A 21,453-nucleotide genomic window follows, 5' to 3' on the forward strand; every position below is an offset into this window, starting at 1 on the left:
TATTCGTTTTCTGTTGCTACCGCAACCTTAGTGGTTTCAACAACACAAACTTATTACCTTACAGTTCAGTAGGTCAGAACTGACATGGGTCTCATCAGGCTAAAATCAAGTCATTGGCAGGACTGTTCCTTTCTGGAAACTCTAGGGGAGAACACACTTCCTTGTTCATTTGAATTTCTGGCATAATTCAGTTTCTTGTATTGTGGAACTGAGACGGTTTCTGGCTGTTGTCGGCTGAGAGTTATTCCCAGAGTCTAGTGGTCACACACATTTTTATTTTTTATTTTTTATCTTATTTTATTTTAATTTTGAGACTGAGTCTCCCTCTATCGCCCAGGCTGGAGTGCAGTGGCACAATCTCGGTTCACTGCAACCTCCGCCTCAGTGATTCTCGTGCCTCAGCCTCCCAAATAGCTGGGATACAGGCACCTACCACCATGCCCGGCTAATTTTTGTGTTTTTAGTGGAGACGGGGTTTCACCATGTTGGCCAGGCTGGTCTCGAACTTCTGACCTCAAGTGACCCGCCCGCCTTGGCCTCCCAAAGTGCTGGGATTACAGGCGTTAGCCACCGCGCCCAGCCCACATTTCTTCCTCTGTCTCAAAGTCAGCAGTGTTGAGTCAAGTCCTACTCACATAGAATCTCTCTGACCTCTTATACCCTCTGTTTCCATTTTAAAGGATTCATGTGATTAGATTCTAGGACCCTCCCAGATAAACTAGGATAATTTCTCCATCTCAAGGTCCTTAACCTTGATCACATTTGCAAAGTTTTTGATATGTCAGGTAATATATTCACAGGGGCTTAAGTTGGGGACATCTTTGAGGGCCCATTATTCTGCTTACCATAGATATTTTGAGGTTTTTTAATATTTAAAAATATAGTCTTTAAAAAAACTCCAATGAACAAATGTTTATTTAAAAGGATTTTTACAGACAACAACAGTCTTACTTTCAAAAAGCAGAGGAACCATTTTTATGTTTTTATTTTTTATATGTAAAAATATAGTCTTTGTTGGAGAGTACGTGGAGAAAAGGGAACCTTGCACGTTGTTGATAAGAATATAAATTAGTACAGCCATTATGGAAAAGAGTCTGGAGGCTTCCCAAAAAATTGAAAATAGAACTACCATATGATCCAGCAATCCCACTACTCTGCATGTTTCCAAGGGATATGAAATCAGTATGTCAAAGAGGTATCTGCACTCCCATGTTCATTACAGCGTTTTTCACAATAGCCAAGTTATGAAATCAACCTAAATGTCCACAAACAGATAAATGGATAGAGAAAATATGGTATCTATACACAATGGGATACTATTCAGTCTTTAAAAAGAAGGAAATTCTGCCATTTTCAACATGAATGAACCTGGAAGACACAATGTTACGTAAAATAAGCCAGGCAAGAATGACAAATACCACATGATCTTACATAGCATATGTGAAATCTAAAAAAGTTGAACTCATAGAAGTAGATAGTAAAATGGTGGTTGCCAGAGGTGGGGCATTAGGAGACGTTGGTCAAAGGATACAAAACTCCAATTAAATAGGAGGGATAAGTTCAAGGAGTCCATTGTACAACATGGTGACTACAGTTAATAATGTATTGTGTTCTTGAAAATTGCTAAGAGAAGTAGATTCTCAGTGGTCCCACCACAAAAGAAAAAAGTGAGGTAATGCATATGCTAATTAGCTCAATCTAGTCATTCCACAATGTATATATAATTTAAAACAACTGTTGTACAAGATTAATATCTGCAATCTTTTGCTATTAAAAAAAGTCAAAAAATTATATATAATTATATATCTACTTTAAGTTCAGATATCAATATAGGTATATTAATATATAATTTATATATAAATATATCTAATTATATAGAAATGTTATAAATATTAATATATTATATATTGATAATTAATCTATTAACTAAATATATATATTATATATAAATAATATATTGATTTATATTATATATAAATACATTTATATTTAATTTTATATATAGAGAGAGAGAGAGAGAAAGAGAGAGATTGAGAGTCTTTATAGTGCCTTGACTTGTCTATTAGAAAGAAGCCAAGCTTTTTAGGATAGTATTTATCCAACCATTCCTAACACTTTCTTCAGCATGGTTCCTTATTCAGCCTGGGGTCAAAGAAGTGGGTTCAATAAACGTCCTGAAGTAGTATGCAAAAGTTCATGTATATGCTTATTTTTGGGGACAAAAAAGGTCCAGAGCTTAGATCGGATTATCAAAAGTACTCTGAAAAAGACACTCCTCTGAAGGAAAAAGAAAAAAAAAGTTTGTAAATAAATGTGTTGCTTCCACACAGCACACATTTTTACGCTTCCACGTCTTTATGCACTGGTGCCATGAGATTAGGTGGCATATTGGAAAGAGGATAGGTTTTGATCTCCCAGACTTCTGATTCAAGCTAAACTGGCTAAATAGTAACAACACTTATAGAAATAAGAAATAGTAAATTTTTATTGATGGAGACATACTGACAAAAGAGCAATTCAAGATGTATGAAAATTGATGAAGCTTAAGGACAGCACCCCCCCCCCAAAAAAAAAAATCAAAGAGAGAGTAGAGGTCAATTTAAGAAGCTAAAAAAAGGAAAGATGGTCACACTGTCCATAACAAAAAGTATAGATATTGTGAAAAGTTACTGTAAACTGTAAAGATAGACAACAAAATAGAGGGGCAATTGTCACACACAGCAGATTAAATATTAACAAGAAAAAATCAACCCCATAGGACAGAAATTTTGATTTTCACAAAAAAAGTGCAAACCCAAATGCAAAACAACTCTGTTGGCCAAAAATGTTGTCCATGCATAGACGCATCTCAAAAGCATTATGCCAAATGAAAGTTGCTGAGCACAAGATCCCACTGACATGGAACGGGGAGTAGACTGACTGCAGAGGGACACCAGGGAACTTTATTGGTGATGGAAACGTTCCATATCTTGGCTACATGATGGAATATATTTGCCAAGCTCAAACTATACACTTAAAATAGATGAATTTTGCTGAATTTAAATTATATCTAACAGATTTTTCAAAATATGTAAGGATACACATTAGGTTATTAACATGGATTGGAAGTGATGTGATAGGGAAGAAGAGAAAACCAGGCAAAAAGGTAAAAAAGAAAACTACTCTAAACATTGTTTATATAATCCCATTTATGCACTTATGAAAAAGCTGTATGCATTAAAAAAAAAACTTTCGCCAAATACTTAATACCGCAAGACTGCAATCCAATACTTATATCTTTGGCGTGTTCAAATTCAGGGGCAGAACAGGTGATAAAAGCCAGATGAGAATGGATCATGGAAGAGAAGGAGGTGGAGGAAGTGGGACAGTGAGTTCGTTTAAATTGAGTCGTTTCCCTTGGAGCAGTGATGAAAGATGAAGGGCATGTTAAGCCTGCTGTAAATGCTGTAAACTGGCCTATTTCCAAGAGTAAGTCCCAGCATGTCCATTCCAGATGCTCATGTTTCAGGGGTAATGTACACATAGTGAAAGAGCAGCAGCTCTTGGGGTGTAGGGTAACATTAGCCTTTCTGGAAGGAACCAATCTTGGTCCAGATGATTATGCTTCAAAGGTAGCCCACATGAGCAAACAGGAGCAAACAGGCCCGTGTGAGTAAATAGGCAGCCAAGTTTGGGTGGTTAAGGAAACTCCAGCTTTGACAGAAATCAGTCTGGGTCTCGTCATGAGTATACAATTGTTCATACTAAAATAGAGATAATCCCACCTGGCTTGTTTTATGAATTATTAGCAATATTGTATGTACACAGGACATGGCACAAAACAGCCAATTAGCAATGGCTGTTATTATTCCTTTGCCTAGAAAGACTCTGGAGCACACTATGCAATCACGTAACAGCTGTTGGATGGACAAATGGCTGGACGAATGGATGCATGGATGAATAAACTGGGAATACCCAATTCCAGTGAACTATTTTTCCTGACTGAGCTAAAATATTGTCTCCTTTGGGAAGTACCTCTATTCCAAGCTACACTCACATTTGCTCACTTACTAGTGTAGGTTTTAGAGCCAAATTGCCTGTGCTTGAATCTTGACTCCACTATTCACTGTGTCTTTGGGGCAACTCACATAAACTCTCAATTCAGCTTCCTCAACTATAAACTGGTGCTTAACAATAAGGTTTCCGTAAGGATTAAAAGAGTTAATACAAAAACATCTTTATTAGACTGGCTGCCCATAGTAAGCATTCAATAAATATCAGCAATTATTAAAATACTACATTACCACATCTTACAAATTATTTACCTATGTAGACATTGACTGTAAGCTCTATGAGAGGAAGAACTTTTGTGTGTTTCGTTCACTGCCTAAAACTGTGCCCTGCCATCTAGCAGGCATTCAATAAACAGTTGTTGAATGAATACCTACCTACCCTGAAACAATGAAAGAGCCAAAATTACAAACACACACCCCTTCCAAAATTAAGGCCAGGTGCTCAATAGATGTTTGTTGACTGAAGAAATGAATGGAAATGATCAGATAGAAAGTGATTCAGAAAACTGACAGCAGTATATGATGGAGGTAAAAAAAAGATTTAGGAATATTCCAGTTTATTTTTATAAACTTTTTATTTAAAAAATAAAATTATAAACAAAATACAGAAAAATATTGACACCTGTGATAACAAGGAAATGACTCTTAAGGGCAGTTTGTTGTCCTGGGGGAAAAAATCATAAGTGTTATCAAGAAATATTATTGTGCAAAGGAGGAATGTAATATTTAAGGTTCATTTACAACGGGCATTTGGCGTTGACAGAAAAAGTCTTTCTATGTATACATTCAACATTTTGCAGCATATTTACATTCAAGTTACATTTCCAAATTCTATGCCAAATACAGTCTAACTCACCATCAACAATCCCTCAGATATTACTAAAATCCTGTTTATTTGGTAGGATACCAATATTATCTTATTAGAAAATAATTTTTATGTTCCTACTAAGTCAACTGTATTTTTACTACTTTAACAAAATTCACTGACATTTTTATCCCAGTTGAAGTCAAGCCTCTTTTAGACAGTCAGTACTAACTCAAATGTTGCCAGTTATAAAATTATATAATAATCTTTTCCTCCCTCCTTAGAGACAGTATTAAAACTTTCAATGAAAGGACACGAGCTATGATAAATTATTTTCTTTTACAAGAGTTAGGATGTATTACAGATATAAATTCCAGAATTTTAACTTGTTTTCAAAAGATGGCTGAAGCACTTTTCCCTTTCAGTTGTTACCGAATTCCTCAGCAAAACAGAACACATTCAGAAATCTACATAGTAGTTTTCTGAAAACTTTTCTCCATTGTCCCCACACATTTCTCAAATCAGAGTGCTTACTCACTAACAATTGGAGAATCTCTTGCTTAGTTTTTCTAAATTACACTAGAGTAGCTATCCTAATTTCCTGACAATCTTCCCATTTCATTTTTTAGATTATGATTTTATTAAAATCAACATAAATTACAAAGGTTCCATCTTTGCTACAGTTCTTTTAAAAATTTATCTTAACTTACTGAAGGGTCAAGACCCCACAGGGCCTGTCTAGAACAGGCAAACAAAATGTCAAAACTAGAAAATTCTCATGCCTCCAAAAGACTCCAGGCAAATCAAATCTACTCAATTCTTCCTTATTTATCTCAAGTTCAATTTTAAGTCTAAGAAGATAATTAATGACAAAATAACGGAGATTTATGAATTTCATTCAGTTGAGCTCTTTTTTCCTAATTTTCTTCAGGTTGTAACTTCACTTTCAGTACATGATGACTGGCAGTTGGTGGTAGGTTGCTGAGATGACACCACTTCTAAGTCAGATTCACGAACAAAAACCACTGCGTCACCACTTACATTTATAAGACACTGTGCCTATAGGAACAACAAACAGGACAGGTTCAGTTATACTCAACACGTTCATGCTCTTCTGTTACATAAGGGGCAGTGCTGTACAGCTAAAAAAGCACAGGCTTCTAAATCATTAGGATAAAGATAGGCAATCCAACAGAAAAATGAGAAAAGGGTAAGAGGGCAATTCACAGGAAAGAAAACTCAAGGAGCTCCTGTGAACATATGAAAACATATTCAAGCCTGCTATTAGAGATATACAATTAAAATGACAATGAGACACCACTTCATATATATTGGCAAAAAAATGTAAAAGTTGGATGTTACCACGTGTTAACAAAGATATGAGACAACAGCAACACACTTAACACTGCAGCAGTAAGTGCCACCATCCTGAAAAGAACCATCTCCTAAAGCAGAAAAAGAACACACTCCGTGACCCATTAATTCCATGTATATGTGTTCCCTAGAGAAATCTTGGACATGTATGCAACAAAGATTAATAAGTAACTTTTCACTGCATCATGTTTAGCAAAATACTAGAAACAAACTAAATGCCCATCAAAACGGAAATGAAAATAAACTGTGGAATATTCATGCCTGAAATACTATATGGAAGTGAAAAATGACCTAAAGCTCAATCAATATGGGTAAATCTCACAATAAATTAAAAACAATTTTCAAAATGATATATACAACATAAAATCATTTACATAATTATATATATCCTTCTATATTTATATAAAGAATGTGCAAAATATCTCGATGAAATATATGGAAGTGAAAAATGACCTAAAGCTCAAACAATATGGGTAAATCTTACGATAAATTAAAAACAATTTGCAAAATGATATATACAATATAAAATCATTTACATAATTATATATATATCCTTCTATATTTATATAAAGATGTGCAAAATATCTCGATGAAGGGGAACTTTGGAAATCTCTATGAAAATTACAAAGGTACTACTTTGACCTAGCAATTCTGTTTTAAGAAATTTTCCCTACAGAGATGCTCACACTTGTGCTAATCACTTATGCATCACATTGTTTTTGTAGCACAGTGTGTATTAGGCACAACATTTACTGAAAACAATCTAAATGTTTATCAGCAGGGGACTAATTAAAGAAATTCCGACCGACCTATACCATGGAGTGTTATGTGGTTGTAACAAACAATAAAGGTAATCTTTATGTCCTGAAATGAAAACGTTGCCAAGAAAAATCAGGTGAAAGAGAAAGCTGAGGAGCAATATGTACTGGAAAGCTACCACTTATATTAAACTTGGAGATAAAAGAATATATATTTATATATATTTGCTTGTATGTATAAAATCTCTCTGGTTACACACTCTGGAGTGTTACATCTCTAGAAGTTAACATGTGGGGAAGAAAACTGACTGGCTGGAACAGCAGACAAGGAGAGACTTTTCCATTCATACCTTTTTGAATTTTAAATCATGTACTACCTATTCAAAAATATATTAAAACATTTTAGATACAAAATAAGACAATTAATTTTTTTAAGATATAAAGGCATGCATAGGAATGACAACAAAACTAAGATGGTTCATTCAGTATAAAGAGGAAACAGGCCCACTGAGGCTTCAACCATATTTTTAATATTATATTTCTTAAGCTGAGGGTTACGTGTAAGAATGTCTGTGTGCAATTCTCTACATTTTTTGTGTATATGCAAGATCTCACATAAAAGTGGGGGGAAAAGCTAATGACATAAATCATGGCACCTGATATGTGTACACGTCAGTGGTAATCAGCCATTGACAGTTATTATTTGGGTACAGAGGAAGACGACTGGTGGTGGAAAATCTGGGTATATTCTAGCTTTTCTACTTATAGCCTCATACCAAACTTAAGTTTTTTAACCCTCAGTTTTTTTTCACCTACAAAATGGAGTTAATATCAACACTACAAAGTACTAGAAATGAAAAAAAAAAAAAAAAGCACAGTTCATTTGGAAAACCAAACAATTCAATCTACGTCTTGGGTATGTTAGGAGAGGTGAGGCGGGCAACAGATGAGTCTGAAAAGGTAGAAGACCTGAGAATGTGGAAGACCTTGTATGACATATTAAGAAGCATGACTTTGTCTTGTAAGAAATCGTTGAAGACAAACATTTAAAAGATAGTAGTAACAACTTTTACAGTGCTTACTATCCACCAGCACTAAGCACATTACATATATTAACTCATGATTTCCCCAATTTTTATCCCAGTGTTATAGATGAGAAAACTGAGGCATAGAGATAAATTCTGTTCTGGATAAGCTGATTTTGAGGCACTTGTTAAGGTGCTAGTTAAGTCAGTGAACAAGTTGTATAAATTTAACGCTGGGAAAAACCCAAAACTACAAATCTCAATCTCAAATATAAAGTAATTAAGCAAAAAACGATTCTTAAAGTAGGGAAAATCCTCTTATATCAAATAAATTATTACAAAGAAGTATCCAGTTGAATATAATTTCAAGATCTAATAGATGCTTTCTTTATGACCAGATAATATCAAATGATATCAAATACTCCTGCTCAGGATGTGCCTGGTTTCCATTCTACTTCTACTTTCAAATGATCTGTGTAGATGTAGTTCTCAGCCCTCCTGGTTTTCCTCCTGCCTTTCTCACTGTTCCTTTCTCAATCTTTCTTCTCCCCATGTACCCCTTTTGACAACTCCACACAATCTCCTTCACTCCAAATCTTATCAATAAGCTGGTTGCAAATCCAGAACTGCAGTAGCCTCACTAAGCTTTAGATATGCCCCAATTATCTACCAAAAATCCTCCTAGGATGTTTCATAGCTTCCCTTCCCCCTCCAACGTGCCTTAGCCATTGCCAAAACTTATGAAAAGGTTGTCTCCTAGTTTTGTTTATCACTATTTTTCTTCAACATGTTAATGAAGTTTAGTATACCATGAGTTAACGAAAATGTATAAACTATCAAGAAAACCTGAAAAGAACTTAGTAAATGAAGTAACCTTCTGAAGAAATTGATTAAACTTCATGATGTCAAAATAAAACTAAAACCAGTCAGGTGTGGTGGCATGTGCCAGTAGTCCCAGCCACTAGGGAAGCTGAGGTGGAAAGATCGCTTGAGCTCAGGAGTTCAAGTCCAGCCTGGGTAACATGGCAAGACCCTATCTCTTAAATAAAGCTAAAACAATTTTGCATTTCCATAATGTCTTTTCAAACTGCTTATATATTTATGACAGCAACTCACTTTCACTATAGGATAATTCTATTAATGAAAAAAACAATGATACTAAGAATTTAAATGATTTGTCTTTGGTTACAATTATTTAGAAGTACAGGTAGGGGCAAAAAATATATATACATACACACATCTATTCATTCTTACTCCTGCTTAAATGATAAGTAATTAGTCTATATTAGAGCTTCTTAAGCTCTGTGTCTGCCAAGATATTGATCCCCTCTGCTCTCAGGGGTGTCACTTGGGTCAGAAACTGAGGGCCAATTGCCAGCAGCCACATACAGCTCCATGCATTCATCATAGTGTACCAGTGGACCACACAAATAGGATTTTTGATGTGTGCCAAGAGAAGCAGGTTGGGAAGAACTGCCTTTATCCATTTCACACTATTTCGTATAGTTAATTAATTTTTAAAAAAACTTAACAATTTTAAGTGAATTATCTTAACACAAAATTTAGAAATTTATTTTAAGATTTAAACTAACTGCCTTCATCCCCATTAAGAGAATAACACTACTTATTAGAAATAAGCAAGCACTCTGGCCTCACTATGATATACTCTTCATTAGTAAGGCAGCTGAAACTGGACAGCATCATAGTCCAAACTAAAGGATATCTTTAGCTCTCCTCAGTTAGCTATCACTGTATTCTAAACACCTACCAAAAAGAGGGTGGAAACAGTAACTCAGGAGCACAAATTCCAGACGTGATTAAGAATAATACCTAGTTACCTGAGATGTCGAAATAGCATGTATTGACTTGTGACTATGTATGACCATGGTTATTAATAAATTCACTAAAATGTCTTACACATCTAGACTCAAAGGGCTCTAAAGAGCAATTCTCTTTGGAAGGGGGTTAGGGGTAGGAAGCCATGGAAGAAATTCTCAGGTTCCCGCCAATCAGGAATTTTTAACTGCATCTTACCTGGTTTTTATTTGGATTCTCCATGAAGACACACTGCTTCATTATGTAGGAGACAACAGCATTCCCTCCTAATGCAGCAACATGAGCTCTCACCATTGCAAACACTTCAGCAATAAAAGCATGGAGAAAACCACTGACTCCTCCTTCCTAAATAATAACGCACAGGAAAATCATACTATATATACATGTGTATGGACATAGGAATGCATACAAAATGTCAAAGAATATATATTAAAACATCCTAAATTATCTTAATATACCAAATAACTTAAACTTCTCTCACAATGGGGATTTACTGCATGAATGAACAAACATTGACTGAACACATGTCCAGGCAAGGATTTACTACCTTTACTTTACAGATGATAAAACTGAAGCCTGGAGAATTTGTAATTTGCCCATGACTAGCTATGATCAAATAGCTAGTAAGTAAACGGCAGGGCAAGAATTCAAATTGTGCCTCCACCTTCAACATCTCCATCAAATCATCATCATCATTTTATCATCATTTAAACAAATTGATGATAAGCCTAAACGATAAAACTTACCTGCTATCCATATCTCTCATTCTGAACCTGAACCATGTTCCAATCAAACTTGCCTTTTTTTCAGTTTCTCGAATGCACAAGCACTTTTCCTACCTCGGGCTCACTGGCACATGTTGCTCCCGAAGACTTTTCATTCAGTTTTTTTTTTTTTTTTTCAGAGAACAACTCATTCACTCCTTGGTCCCAACTTACATATAATGTCTTCCGAGATACTTTCTCTGACTGTGAACTCTAAGTTGAATTCTATTATATACTCTGATAGCCTCTGTTCAATTTCTTTATATTACTTACTCACCCTAGTAATTAGATACTAATTATGTGATTATTTGTTAATGTCTACCATGCTCCAGTTCTACTAGACTGTAAATTCCATCAGGTCAGGGACTGTATCTGTTTTGCATACAACTATATGCTAACATCTAGTTCAACAGGTGCATATAATAAGAATTCCATATATAATTGTTAGGAAATAAAATCTAGTAGTTCAGGGTACTTTTTCCATATTCAAAAACAAGCAAAACAGAAATCAAAGGCTAGTCAATAGCTTAAAATGCTTTTCAACCTAGGTTTCCACAAATTTTATTGGACTTATTTACAGTCTAGGAGGAAATCTCCAACTTTAAACTGGAAGTTAAGGGGAAAAATGACTACAGTATTAGAAAACCATTCTATTGGGTCACATCTTTCTGAAAAGCCTGAGGATCCTACATATACTTTTATAAAGATATCTCTTTTTGCAGTTAGGGAATTAAGGGAGTTGCTTCAGCCCGCCTCCAACTCAATCATAGTTCAGCATATTTTTTTCTTTGACTTTTATCAGTTTCCTCCTGTTTATTAAATCAAAAAATTCTGATGGCACAGTAGCAAAGAGGACTAATTTTAAAAAATATTAATTAACTGTAAGAAAATGACTCAGGCAATTAACACATTTGGGATATTGTGCTACACAGTTAATATTATAAGTTTCTGTTGAAGGAAAACCTACCAAGAAGCAACATTTTGAGGTATGGGAGCTTAAGTAGTCAAGAAGGCTTAGGAAATAAAATTTTATGGATTCAAAATAGTGTAATATCCATGTGCTACCAAGAGCAAGTAGAAAAGGTTAATTCATAATATATGCCAGCTTTTCGCACCAAGTCTTTGTCAAATTTAAATGGATGTAGAAGTATCATCTATTTTAATTCTCTATCAAAAGGTTTTTGAGAATATCTTGATAGTTTATTTTTCATCTTAACATAATTAACAGTGATATAAAAACTACTTTATCTTGTTTTGGGGGAAGGACAGAGTCTCACTCTGTCACCCAGGCTGGAGTGCAACGGCGCAATCTTGGCTCACTGCAACCTCCACCTCTCAGGTTCAAGCAATTCTCGTGCCTCAGCCTCCTGAGTAGCTGGGATTACAGGGGTGTGCCACCATGCCTGGCTAATTTTTGTATTTTTAGTAGAGAAGGGGTTTCGTCATGTTGGCCAGGCTGGTCTCAAACTGCTGGCCTCAAGCAATCTACCCACCTCAGCCTCCCAAAGTGGTGAGAATACAGGCGTGAGCCACTGTGCCTAGCCTAATTTACCTTAAAGAAAACATCCACCTAATTAATTAAATAATCTGTCAGAAGCTATTCATTCATTTGCACAAAAACATATTGTGTTTATTCCGTGCCGGCTACTGTGCTAGGCGCAGGATGGTGAGTATGATATTAAAGATAGTGTGCAGGCTGTTATTCCTAAGAAAGCATAGAAATATTGCTGATGAAAAAGGGCACAGCTAAGTCATCTTTATAATGAATATACTTTCTAAAAATACAAACTGCAGCTGAAGTAAAATTTGAAAAGGTTATTGGATGTCACACCTCAGTAATTAAAAAATTTCCCTATTCACAATATTAATTTGCTTGGTAACCCCTGTTCCTTAACATATGATACAATATAATTTTTTTAAGTTTAAATTCCTGTGTTATAAAAGATATAACAGGCTGACTCTGATTCTGAACTTTTCCCACATCAAGTAAAATATTACAACTTGTTATTTAAAAACCAAATTAAAGTTTAATGATACTCTGTGAGATAAGACTGAAGAAATGTCATCCTCATACACTAACGGAGAGAGTAAAAAATGAGAAGCTTCATTCCTTTCTCTGGATGAAGAAACAGCAGAGCTAAATTACATAAAGTATCTCCTTAGACATGTATCTATAATACAGTCCTCTACTATTTGTAAATGTGATCTATCAAAAATTGCTAAACTACTGAGAAAACGAAGCTGTTCTTTCAGGGCTATTTTAAACCTCTATTTGAACACAGATATTTGTGTTATTTACTATATGATAAGGTTCTAAGATTTCTAACAATAGGTTTAAAACTAACACAATTCTTGTGATAATCCTAGCTGCTAAATGAAATAAACTCTAGACTCAATCCAGATTATTATAATATAAATAAATATTTGTAAATTTTTGGCAAAAAACAACAATTTGAAACTTGTTTGGTTTTGTTACTAAATCTTCAGAGAAAATTTTTTAAGAAATGAAATAACTTCTATAAAATTACCTCCCGAAGAGAAGTAGTCTCTCGAATAAAAAACATGTTAATTATCCCAAGATACTTAGTTATTTTTGCTCCAGGAATAAAAGAAAGAGGTGTCATCTTAACAACCCCAACTGTGGAATTTGCACAAGGTGGAGCAGAACGATTCCGGAAATTTCCATCACCCACTGGACTTGCTTTTTCAACTGTCACGGCTAAAATTGGAGAAAGAGGAGAAAACATTCAGAACAGACGCTGGTAACACAATTATTCCCTGAGGTTTCCAAATAAGTGGTGACAACATTCAGCTGTCTGTGAGGCTAAGCCATGTCATGAAAGAAAAGAAATTATCATGCACTGCATGCAATTAAAAAAGAGAGACAGAAAAACATGAGAGGAAATGCTGGAATGGAATTCTTTTGGAAGAAAAATGGCATTCCTGCAAAAGAAAATGTTGATGCAGTATAGCTACACACACAATGATTGGTTATAAAGTGAAGAAAAAGAAAAAGCGGCAGAGCATTAAAATTATCTGCTGTAGGAACAAATTATTACAAGGAGAGTGTGAAAGTTGTTCTATTTCCCAGTGCAATTTTTCCATCTTTTTCAGACGACTTCATCATTGTCAACTTGTAGATAAACCTTATGTTCTCTAGTTGTAAGATACTGTTTTTTTCCAAACCTTTTTGAAAACCAACTCATAATTTTAAAAGCTTAACATAATGACCTCTGCTAGCTAAAAGTTGGTTGTTTATAAAGTAAAAAAATAGCTACCACTTATTAAATAACTGCCATAAGCCAGACATATATATATATAATCCTTACAACAACCCAAAAACACAGGTTATCATCATCATCCCCATTTCATGCATGAGGAAATGGAAGGTTAGAGAAGTAAAGTAACTTGCCCAAGGTCTCATAGCTATTAAAATGGCACTTCTAGGATACAGAACCAGATCTGGCTGGTTTCACATCCTATATTATTTCTTGTGAAATGTAGTTTTTTCCCCCTTTTAATGTACGGTAAGCTCTTTCACTCAAATATATTTACCTCAAAATTTACCAAAACACATGGGGTAAAGATAACATATAAGTAATGATTCTGATTCTAGCAGTAAGGTAATAACTACTTTCTCACCATAAATTCTTTATTAGTTTAGCCCTCTGCAGATCACACTTAATAAACCAACAGATGCCACATACTAAATAGTACCTTGGGTCCTGGAAGAATGTCTTTTCAATAAGAGAGAGTTGGTAATTTACTTCCAACTAGAATGATATAATATCTATTTATATACTTTTAAGAATACCTGCACAAAAAGGAAAATTTTAAAAACACAATTCTATAGGTAAAACTAATAAATCTAAAGGCCTTTCAAAAGCTTTTCCTAAATGACCATTACAGTCTGCAGCTTTCACACTCTAACACATGATGGATTGGCAATGTTATTACTGGGTAGTAAGGTCTAGCTTTCACCACTGGGAAATCAGGGATATGTTTCTCAGATTATCATAATGTGGTAGAAACATCCGCCTACTTGTCTTAATTGATCCACGCCTTATGGTCTGAGCTTTCAGTTTAATGAGCTCTATCCAGCTGCTGCATCTGTCTGCAAAGGAACTGTAATCAACTGACGTTGCTGAAAACACAGACAGAAAACAAAAGAAAAAAACAAAGAAAAAAATATGGATGATGTCTCTTACTCGTCTTAACACTCCTTTCGATGATGTAATTTAACTGTAACTCAGAAAAAGAATGGTCCTTTTCAAGTCAGATAAGAGAGATAGTAAAGAGTCAAGCTTTAGACACTGATTTGTCCAAAACCAAGTTCTCAGTTAGCAGGCTGAGCATTTTTGGTGATGTCATAGTTGTGTGGTCTCCTAGGGAGAGCCTGAGTGGGGTCTAACATAAATATCAATGAAAGGACCACATACTGTGCTTTAACTAACTTTATTTCCTATTCTTCTTAATTTACAATATTTCAGTTGTTTCTATTTTATTTTATAATCAAAGCTTTGTGAATAATTCATTTCCCTAGTTTTACCCTAAAATTTTAAAAAAAGAGAGAGAATCAAATGTTGAAGAATATATTTTAAAAAGTTAGTAGTTGACTTATCTGTTATTAAAATATCTTCTTTCTACAATCAGTAAGAGGAAAACCAAAGGGCCATTTTTGTTAATGTTTTGTTTCCATGTCTGATTTTGGGCAACAAAGTCTCTGATAATATGGGGTCAGGGCAGGTGTGAGCCTCACAAGTTCCTCCTTTTAAAAAGAATAACTTTTACTACTGCTAAGCTGGAAAAAAATTTTTAAGGAGCTAAAATTTTATGCTTAGAAACTGGGAAACCATTAACATACTAAAAAATTTAAATATTAGTTTAATTGATGTTTTTTAAAAGAACATATTCTACCTACAAAAAAAAAAAAAAAAGCCAGATTTTGGTGTCTATTCCATATTGTCCAGTGCATTTTCTTCAATGTCTATAATTTTATGCACCACCAAACTAGAATTTTACACCCTTGGTGACTATTTGCTTAATTAGACAAACTCACCTCTCTGTGCAGCTGGTATACCTGAGTTAGAACTTGCACTCTCCAGGTGTTCTAATAAGACAATATGAACAACATTAGCTCGGATGCTAAGTACAAGCCAGTACCTCTTCTTTGTTATTTGTTAATACCTCTATAAGCCAGAAGAATAGGAGGAAATCTTTATGGCTTCATTGCAAAAGCAAACCAAATAAAAGCATTTAGGTTTAAAATGCAGTTTCTATTGATAAATGAAAACTAGCTCAGTTCATAAATACCATGCCAAAGGAGACTACTTGCTTACTATAACACAAAAAGAGTTTCAGAAACTTTATAGTCACAAGAAAATATAAACATAGTAACAAATGTGAGTATGATGAAAGCAGGATGTGAGACTAGGCAGAGAAAAGGGTCAATGTGTTGGGAAGAATATCTGAAATGAAACATGGAAGGAAAATGTTTGCTGTGGGGAAGAGTCTATAAGATTAAGAATTACAGACAAGATAATGATTATGCTTCACAGATCAGCATAAGCTGCTCCCTAGTCTTAACTCTCACCACCAACTTCTTCATTCGAGGACTTCGATATCAACAGCTCCCTCTGGTGGTATCAAGACTTTGTGAAACTAAAAAATGAGTGATCACAGAGGTAACTAGGAATCCCAAGCCAGTATCACTCCCTTTCCAGTAACCTGACAGTAGCATCCAGAATTTTCCCTGATATTTTTTATTACAGGTATTTAAGGTATTGTACAAATTTAAATAGCACTATAAAAAAACTTCATAATCTATTTTTAATGCTCATGTTCTACCCACATTAGAATATTTAAATTTTTGTTTGAAAGAATTTTACAACTAAAAGAATAGTGCTGCCAATTTAGAAATAACTCATGAAAAGCACTGAGAATAATTCTGTTGGCTTAGTATAGTATAGTTTAAATATAGATAGATAGATAAATACGTTTTTTCATTTCTACTTAGTGTGTTGATTTTTTGGTAACATTCTTAAATTAATTTAAAAAACTTTTCAAAACATTATTTGTACAGAATGTTTCTACCATAGAATGTTGCTGCTAATTGAAAATACAATGCAAGTATCTCACCATGCCCCACCAACACAATTTTTTTTTTTTTTTTGAGACGGAGTTTCGTCTTGTTGCCCAGGCTGGAGTGTAGTGGCATGGTATCAGCTCACTGCAACCTCCATCTCCCAGGTTCAAGTGATTCTCCTGCCTCAGCCTCCCAAGTAGCTGGGATTACAGACACCCACCACCACGCCTGGCTAATTTTTTTGTATTTTTAGTAGAGATGGGTTTCACCATATTGGCCAGGCTGGTCTCGAACTCCTGACCTCAGGTAATCCACCTGCCTCGGCCTCCCAAAGTGGTGGAATTACAGGTGTGAGCCACTGCACCTGGCCCACAGTTTTTATAAAGCAATTGACCACTAGCTAATACTGCAGCATATACAGAGCTGATGAATAAAAAGGATCACCAGGTGGGGTCCACAAAAGGCCTATGAGGGTACCACACTGTGGACATGCCCTGACCATCATGCTCACTGACTGGAGATCTAGATAGGAAAAGTCCTCCTGATTCAGGATCTTGAGGGACTCTGGAAGTCTAGGAGGAGATGGGACCTATAGAAAGACCAGCACAGACCTGACATTCATAGGCTTACCAGATCTGTAGGGACACTCAGCACGGAAACAGACTCAATGGAGAGACTGGGACACCAACTGTCCTACCCCTAACTTACATATCTCAAGACAGTCCTGAGGCTCTCATATGTCTTGTGCAGTATAGATTTGGTTGGTGTAGAATTACAGAACATATAGCTGGCATTTAGGAATTCTGTGCATTTTTTTAAACTGCAGGGGAAAGAGCAATGGCTTAAAAATTTCTGAAAAATCACTAAAACGACAATCTTTTCTATACCTTGATATTATCTGAGTAATATGGAATTCCCTAGTAGGAACTGCATATATTTTAATGGCAAACATACACAGAAAGAGCTTACCTGAGTATGTATTAAATATCTGTTCCCATCTCTAACATCAAGTGGAAAAAACAAGGTACACAATGATATGTAAAATACTCATGTTTTTTAAAAAGGATGAATAGAGTATCTTTGAAAGACAGACAGTAAACTGCTAAAAGTAGTTGCCTCTTGGGGAAGGAAATGGAGAAGAGAGCTTTATTCTGGACTATATGATTTTTGTAATATTCGAATTTTTCACGATACACATGTATTACTTTTACCCCATAAAATTTATATAAAGGGTGAAGAGGGAAAAAATGGGAGGGAAAATGTTTATTCCCTGCCCTCAAATATGAATGCATCTGAAAAAAATCTGAAAAACCAGTTTTAAAGGGAGAAGATTTTTGATTTCACTTAGGGAGAGCAGGTTTATCTTTTAACATGCTTGCTATCTTAATTTTTCTCCCAGAAAAAAAGGCCCAAGAGGCCCAAGGCCAGCTGGTCCCAACAGCAGATAGACAGCAGCACCTTGGACGGGTCTGAATACCTCAAATGTCTGATGACCTCAGACTCCCAGGCCCTGAGCTCCTCCTGATCAGAGTTTGGCTTCCCAGGTGGTAGGCTTTTCAAAAGAGAAGGTACTGCAGATACACGCAGTCTGACTCACTGACCAACTGGGAGTTCTGGTTTAAAAGAAATAAAACAACATGCAATCTCTAGGCTAATACTAAATTAAAAACAACATAGTTCATTATTCAAGGGTAGAAATCTCCTTAAAAGTCTTTCAGGCTTTGTTGAGTTGTGCTCAGTTGTGTGCCATTTGTAGATCTATACGGAAGAGTCTGAAACAAATGCTTTTCATGTCAGATCCCCCTTCTAGCTGCAAACAGAGTCTCAATTAAGCCACACAACAGTCTGCTTCTATTATAATTTGGTTTCCCATTTAACCAAGAAGATTATTTTGCATTTTTTTAAAAGTCACCATTAAGTGATAACCCTGCAAGCCCCAAATAAATGACCCTAGAAACTTAGCAAAGCAAAACAGGGTTATGGTTTTATTATTCTCCTAGTGCACTCTAGCAATATTTAACAAGCCCTGTGTCTAGTGGTGTGGGAGGGAAACTAACCCAGGTTAAAAGCAGCTTAGTGGAAATGAGCATATTAATGACAAAAAGGATTCTTCCTCCCTGAAACAGACATTCTCCAGTGCGTCTAAAGTCTGAGACTTTTCCATTCTTCTAAATAACTTGTCGTAAACAATGGCAAAGGTATTTGTTAGCTGCAGCGATTATTTGAATGTAGGTCCCCTCCAAAACTCATTGAAATTTAACTGCCATTGTAACAGTACTAAGAAGTAGGACATTCTGGCCAGGGGCAGTGGTTCACACCTGTAATCCCAGCACTTTGGGAAACCTAAGTGGGCAGGTCGGTTGAGCTCAGGAGCTGGAGACCAGCCTGGGCAACATGTTGAAACCCCATCACTACAAAAAAAGATAAACATTAGCCAGGCAAGGGGGTGTTAGTGGTCCCAGCTACTCAGGAGGCTGAGGTGGGAGGATCGCTTGAACCCAGGAGGTAAAGGCTGCAGTGAGCCAAGATCGCAGCACTGCACTCCAGCCTGGGGGACAGAGTAAGACCCTGTCTCAAAGAGAGAAAAAAAAAAAAAAAAAAAGGCCAGGCACGGTGGCTCACGCCTGTAATCCCAGCACTTTGGGAGGCCAAGGCAGGTGGATCACTTGAGGTCAGGAATTCGATACCAGCCTGGCCAATAGGGTGAAACCCCGTCTCTACTAAAAATACAAAAAAAAATTAGCCAGGCATGGTGGCAGGCACCTGTAATCCCAGCTACTTGGGAGGCTGAGGCTGGAGAATCACTTGAACCTGGCAGGCGAAGGTTGCAGTGACCCAAAATCATGCCTCTGCACTCCAGCCTTGGCAAGAGAGAGAGACTCTTGTCTCAAAAAAAAAAAAAAGGAGGACATTTAAGGCCTGATTAGGCCAGGTCTCCACCCTCATGGGTGGGATTGGTGCCATTATAAAAAGGGAGATTTGATCTCCTCTTGCTCTCTTTTCGCCCTTCTGCCCTGTGATAACACAGCAAGAAGGCCCCTGCCAGATGCTGGTTCCTTGATATGGGACTTCCAACCTCCAGAATAAATAAATCTGTTTATTTATTCTGAGTCAATAAATGCCTGTTCTTTATAAATTACACGGTCTCAAGTGTTTTGTCACAGTAGTACCAAACAAACTAAGATAAATACAGGAATAAATTTCTACACTGATCAGTACCTCTTTTGACTATCTATTCACTTTATATCATTAGAATTTGCAGATCATCTTTGCTCTAAATAATTAAAAAATGTTTGAGAAAATCTTATCTGAATGTCTTTTAAAAATTACTAAAACTAAAAAACTTCCTACAAATTTGGAAATGATTCTCTGGCAGATTAAAATATATGCAGTTGGGAGTCATTATAATTTATGTTTTATTTTCCTATTTAAACATTCTCAGTTTTATTATGATCAAAACTCGGTTTTATGTTTCTTTAGGAATTTCCATCACTTGATAATGCATTGATTAGTTATGCTTTATAAGTATAAAATCTAACTTCATGACTGGGGTAGACAAATGATATATCTAAACATTCAGTATAAACCTGATCTATAACGATACTCCAATACTGTTGAATTGATAAGGAAACTGCCATATCACAGTTGTAAATTACTAAGGCACACAGAAAGACAGAACTAGCTTCAATTTGGACAGTTTACAAGGGAAAAATTCAACTGTGATACCTAGGTAGTACATATATTAGATAACAAAGACAATTAACTTCCCTATTTGGGTCATTTAAGTTTCTAATTAAAGGTGTACGACATCCTAAACCACTTGGTCTTTCTTCTTCAATCCCCTTCTTACATTTTCCTGCTTCTATTTCCAAGCATGCAATCTCCCTCTCACTCCTATCTTTTATAGCTTCTCTTCCAAATAATCCGTTTTCTGTCAGTAACTCAATGCAATTTTCCTTTGCTTTTTACTCCCTCTTCCTCTAACTATGGATTTCACTGTCCTCAAGCTGCCTTGAAGAAGCTACAGAGACAAAGATTCTTTATTCCTACTTCTGCATCAATTCTCTTGCCTTCCGTCCTTCCTTCCTTCCCATTTCTGGGATGAGTTTTTCACACATTTTCCTCTAGTTAGTTTCTGTTTTTTGCATTCTCTTCCCCTGAGCATCTCTTTCCTTTTAAAACTTGCCGTTGATTATTTGGCCATCCAATAACATCAAGAATTTTAACTGTTTTTTATTGTTGCTGCCACTTGGTCATAGTGACAAAATATATTTTTTAAAAAATAGTAATAACAGACATGCAATGGACTATTAATATATAAAAAAAACTATTAATATATAATAAAATATATAATATATTTAATTAGTATAAGGAAATATATATAGTCATAAGAATTCAAACCGTTAGTTGGCAGGAAAAGTAAAAGATAACTTCTGTATTTTTTACAAATATACAGTTCTAATTGCTATTTTAAAATAATGTTAGCAAGACTTTAAATTCAAACAGTTAAACTATTTTAAAATCAAATCTGTGAGACTGTCTCTAAAAAGAAAAAAAATCTAATTTGATTTAACAAAGAAAAAGTAACTCTTCTAGCCTACAATAAAAAACTCTGATGCAGACACCTAATTTTGAAGTACAATGTATTGTGGGTATAAGCCAACTTGATTTTGTATTGAAATCCAGATTTTAACCTATGCTTGCCACAGCAGTCAGCAGCTAATGTAATGAACAGAGTATTCCTGCCAGCCTAT

General features: G+C 35.5%; 1 protein-coding gene across 19 annotated transcripts in view; it reads right to left on the bottom strand.

Moving 5' to 3' along the window:
- Nucleotides 1-4,608: 4,608 nt before the first annotated feature.
- The window catches only part of C2CD5 (C2 calcium dependent domain containing 5), a 96,141-nt gene continuing 79,296 nt past the window's right edge, over nt 4,609-21,453 (bottom strand). For 5 of the 19 annotated variants that reach the window (XM_054445447.2, XM_063672507.1, XM_054445448.2 and 2 more), the window contains 5 exons: nt 15,674-15,724; nt 14,657-14,758; nt 13,143-13,333; nt 10,049-10,195; nt 4,609-5,916 (listed from right to left, as the gene is read on the bottom strand). In XM_054445447.2, coding sequence (XP_054301422.1) covers nt 5,785-5,916; nt 10,049-10,195; nt 13,143-13,333; nt 14,657-14,758; nt 15,674-15,724 — 623 coding nt within the window. In that variant the 3' untranslated portion in view covers nt 4,609-5,784. The remainder of the gene's footprint in view (nt 5,917-10,048; nt 10,196-13,142; nt 13,334-14,656; nt 14,759-15,673; nt 15,725-21,453) is intronic. The other 14 variants (XM_054445449.2, XM_054445451.2, XM_063672508.1 and 11 more) reach the window with 4 other exon arrangements.

This window comes from Pongo pygmaeus, chromosome 10 (genome assembly GCF_028885625.2).
Source record: "Pongo pygmaeus isolate AG05252 chromosome 10, NHGRI_mPonPyg2-v2.0_pri, whole genome shotgun sequence".
In the NCBI taxonomy this organism is placed as follows: Eukaryota; Metazoa; Chordata; class Mammalia; order Primates; family Hominidae; genus Pongo; species Pongo pygmaeus.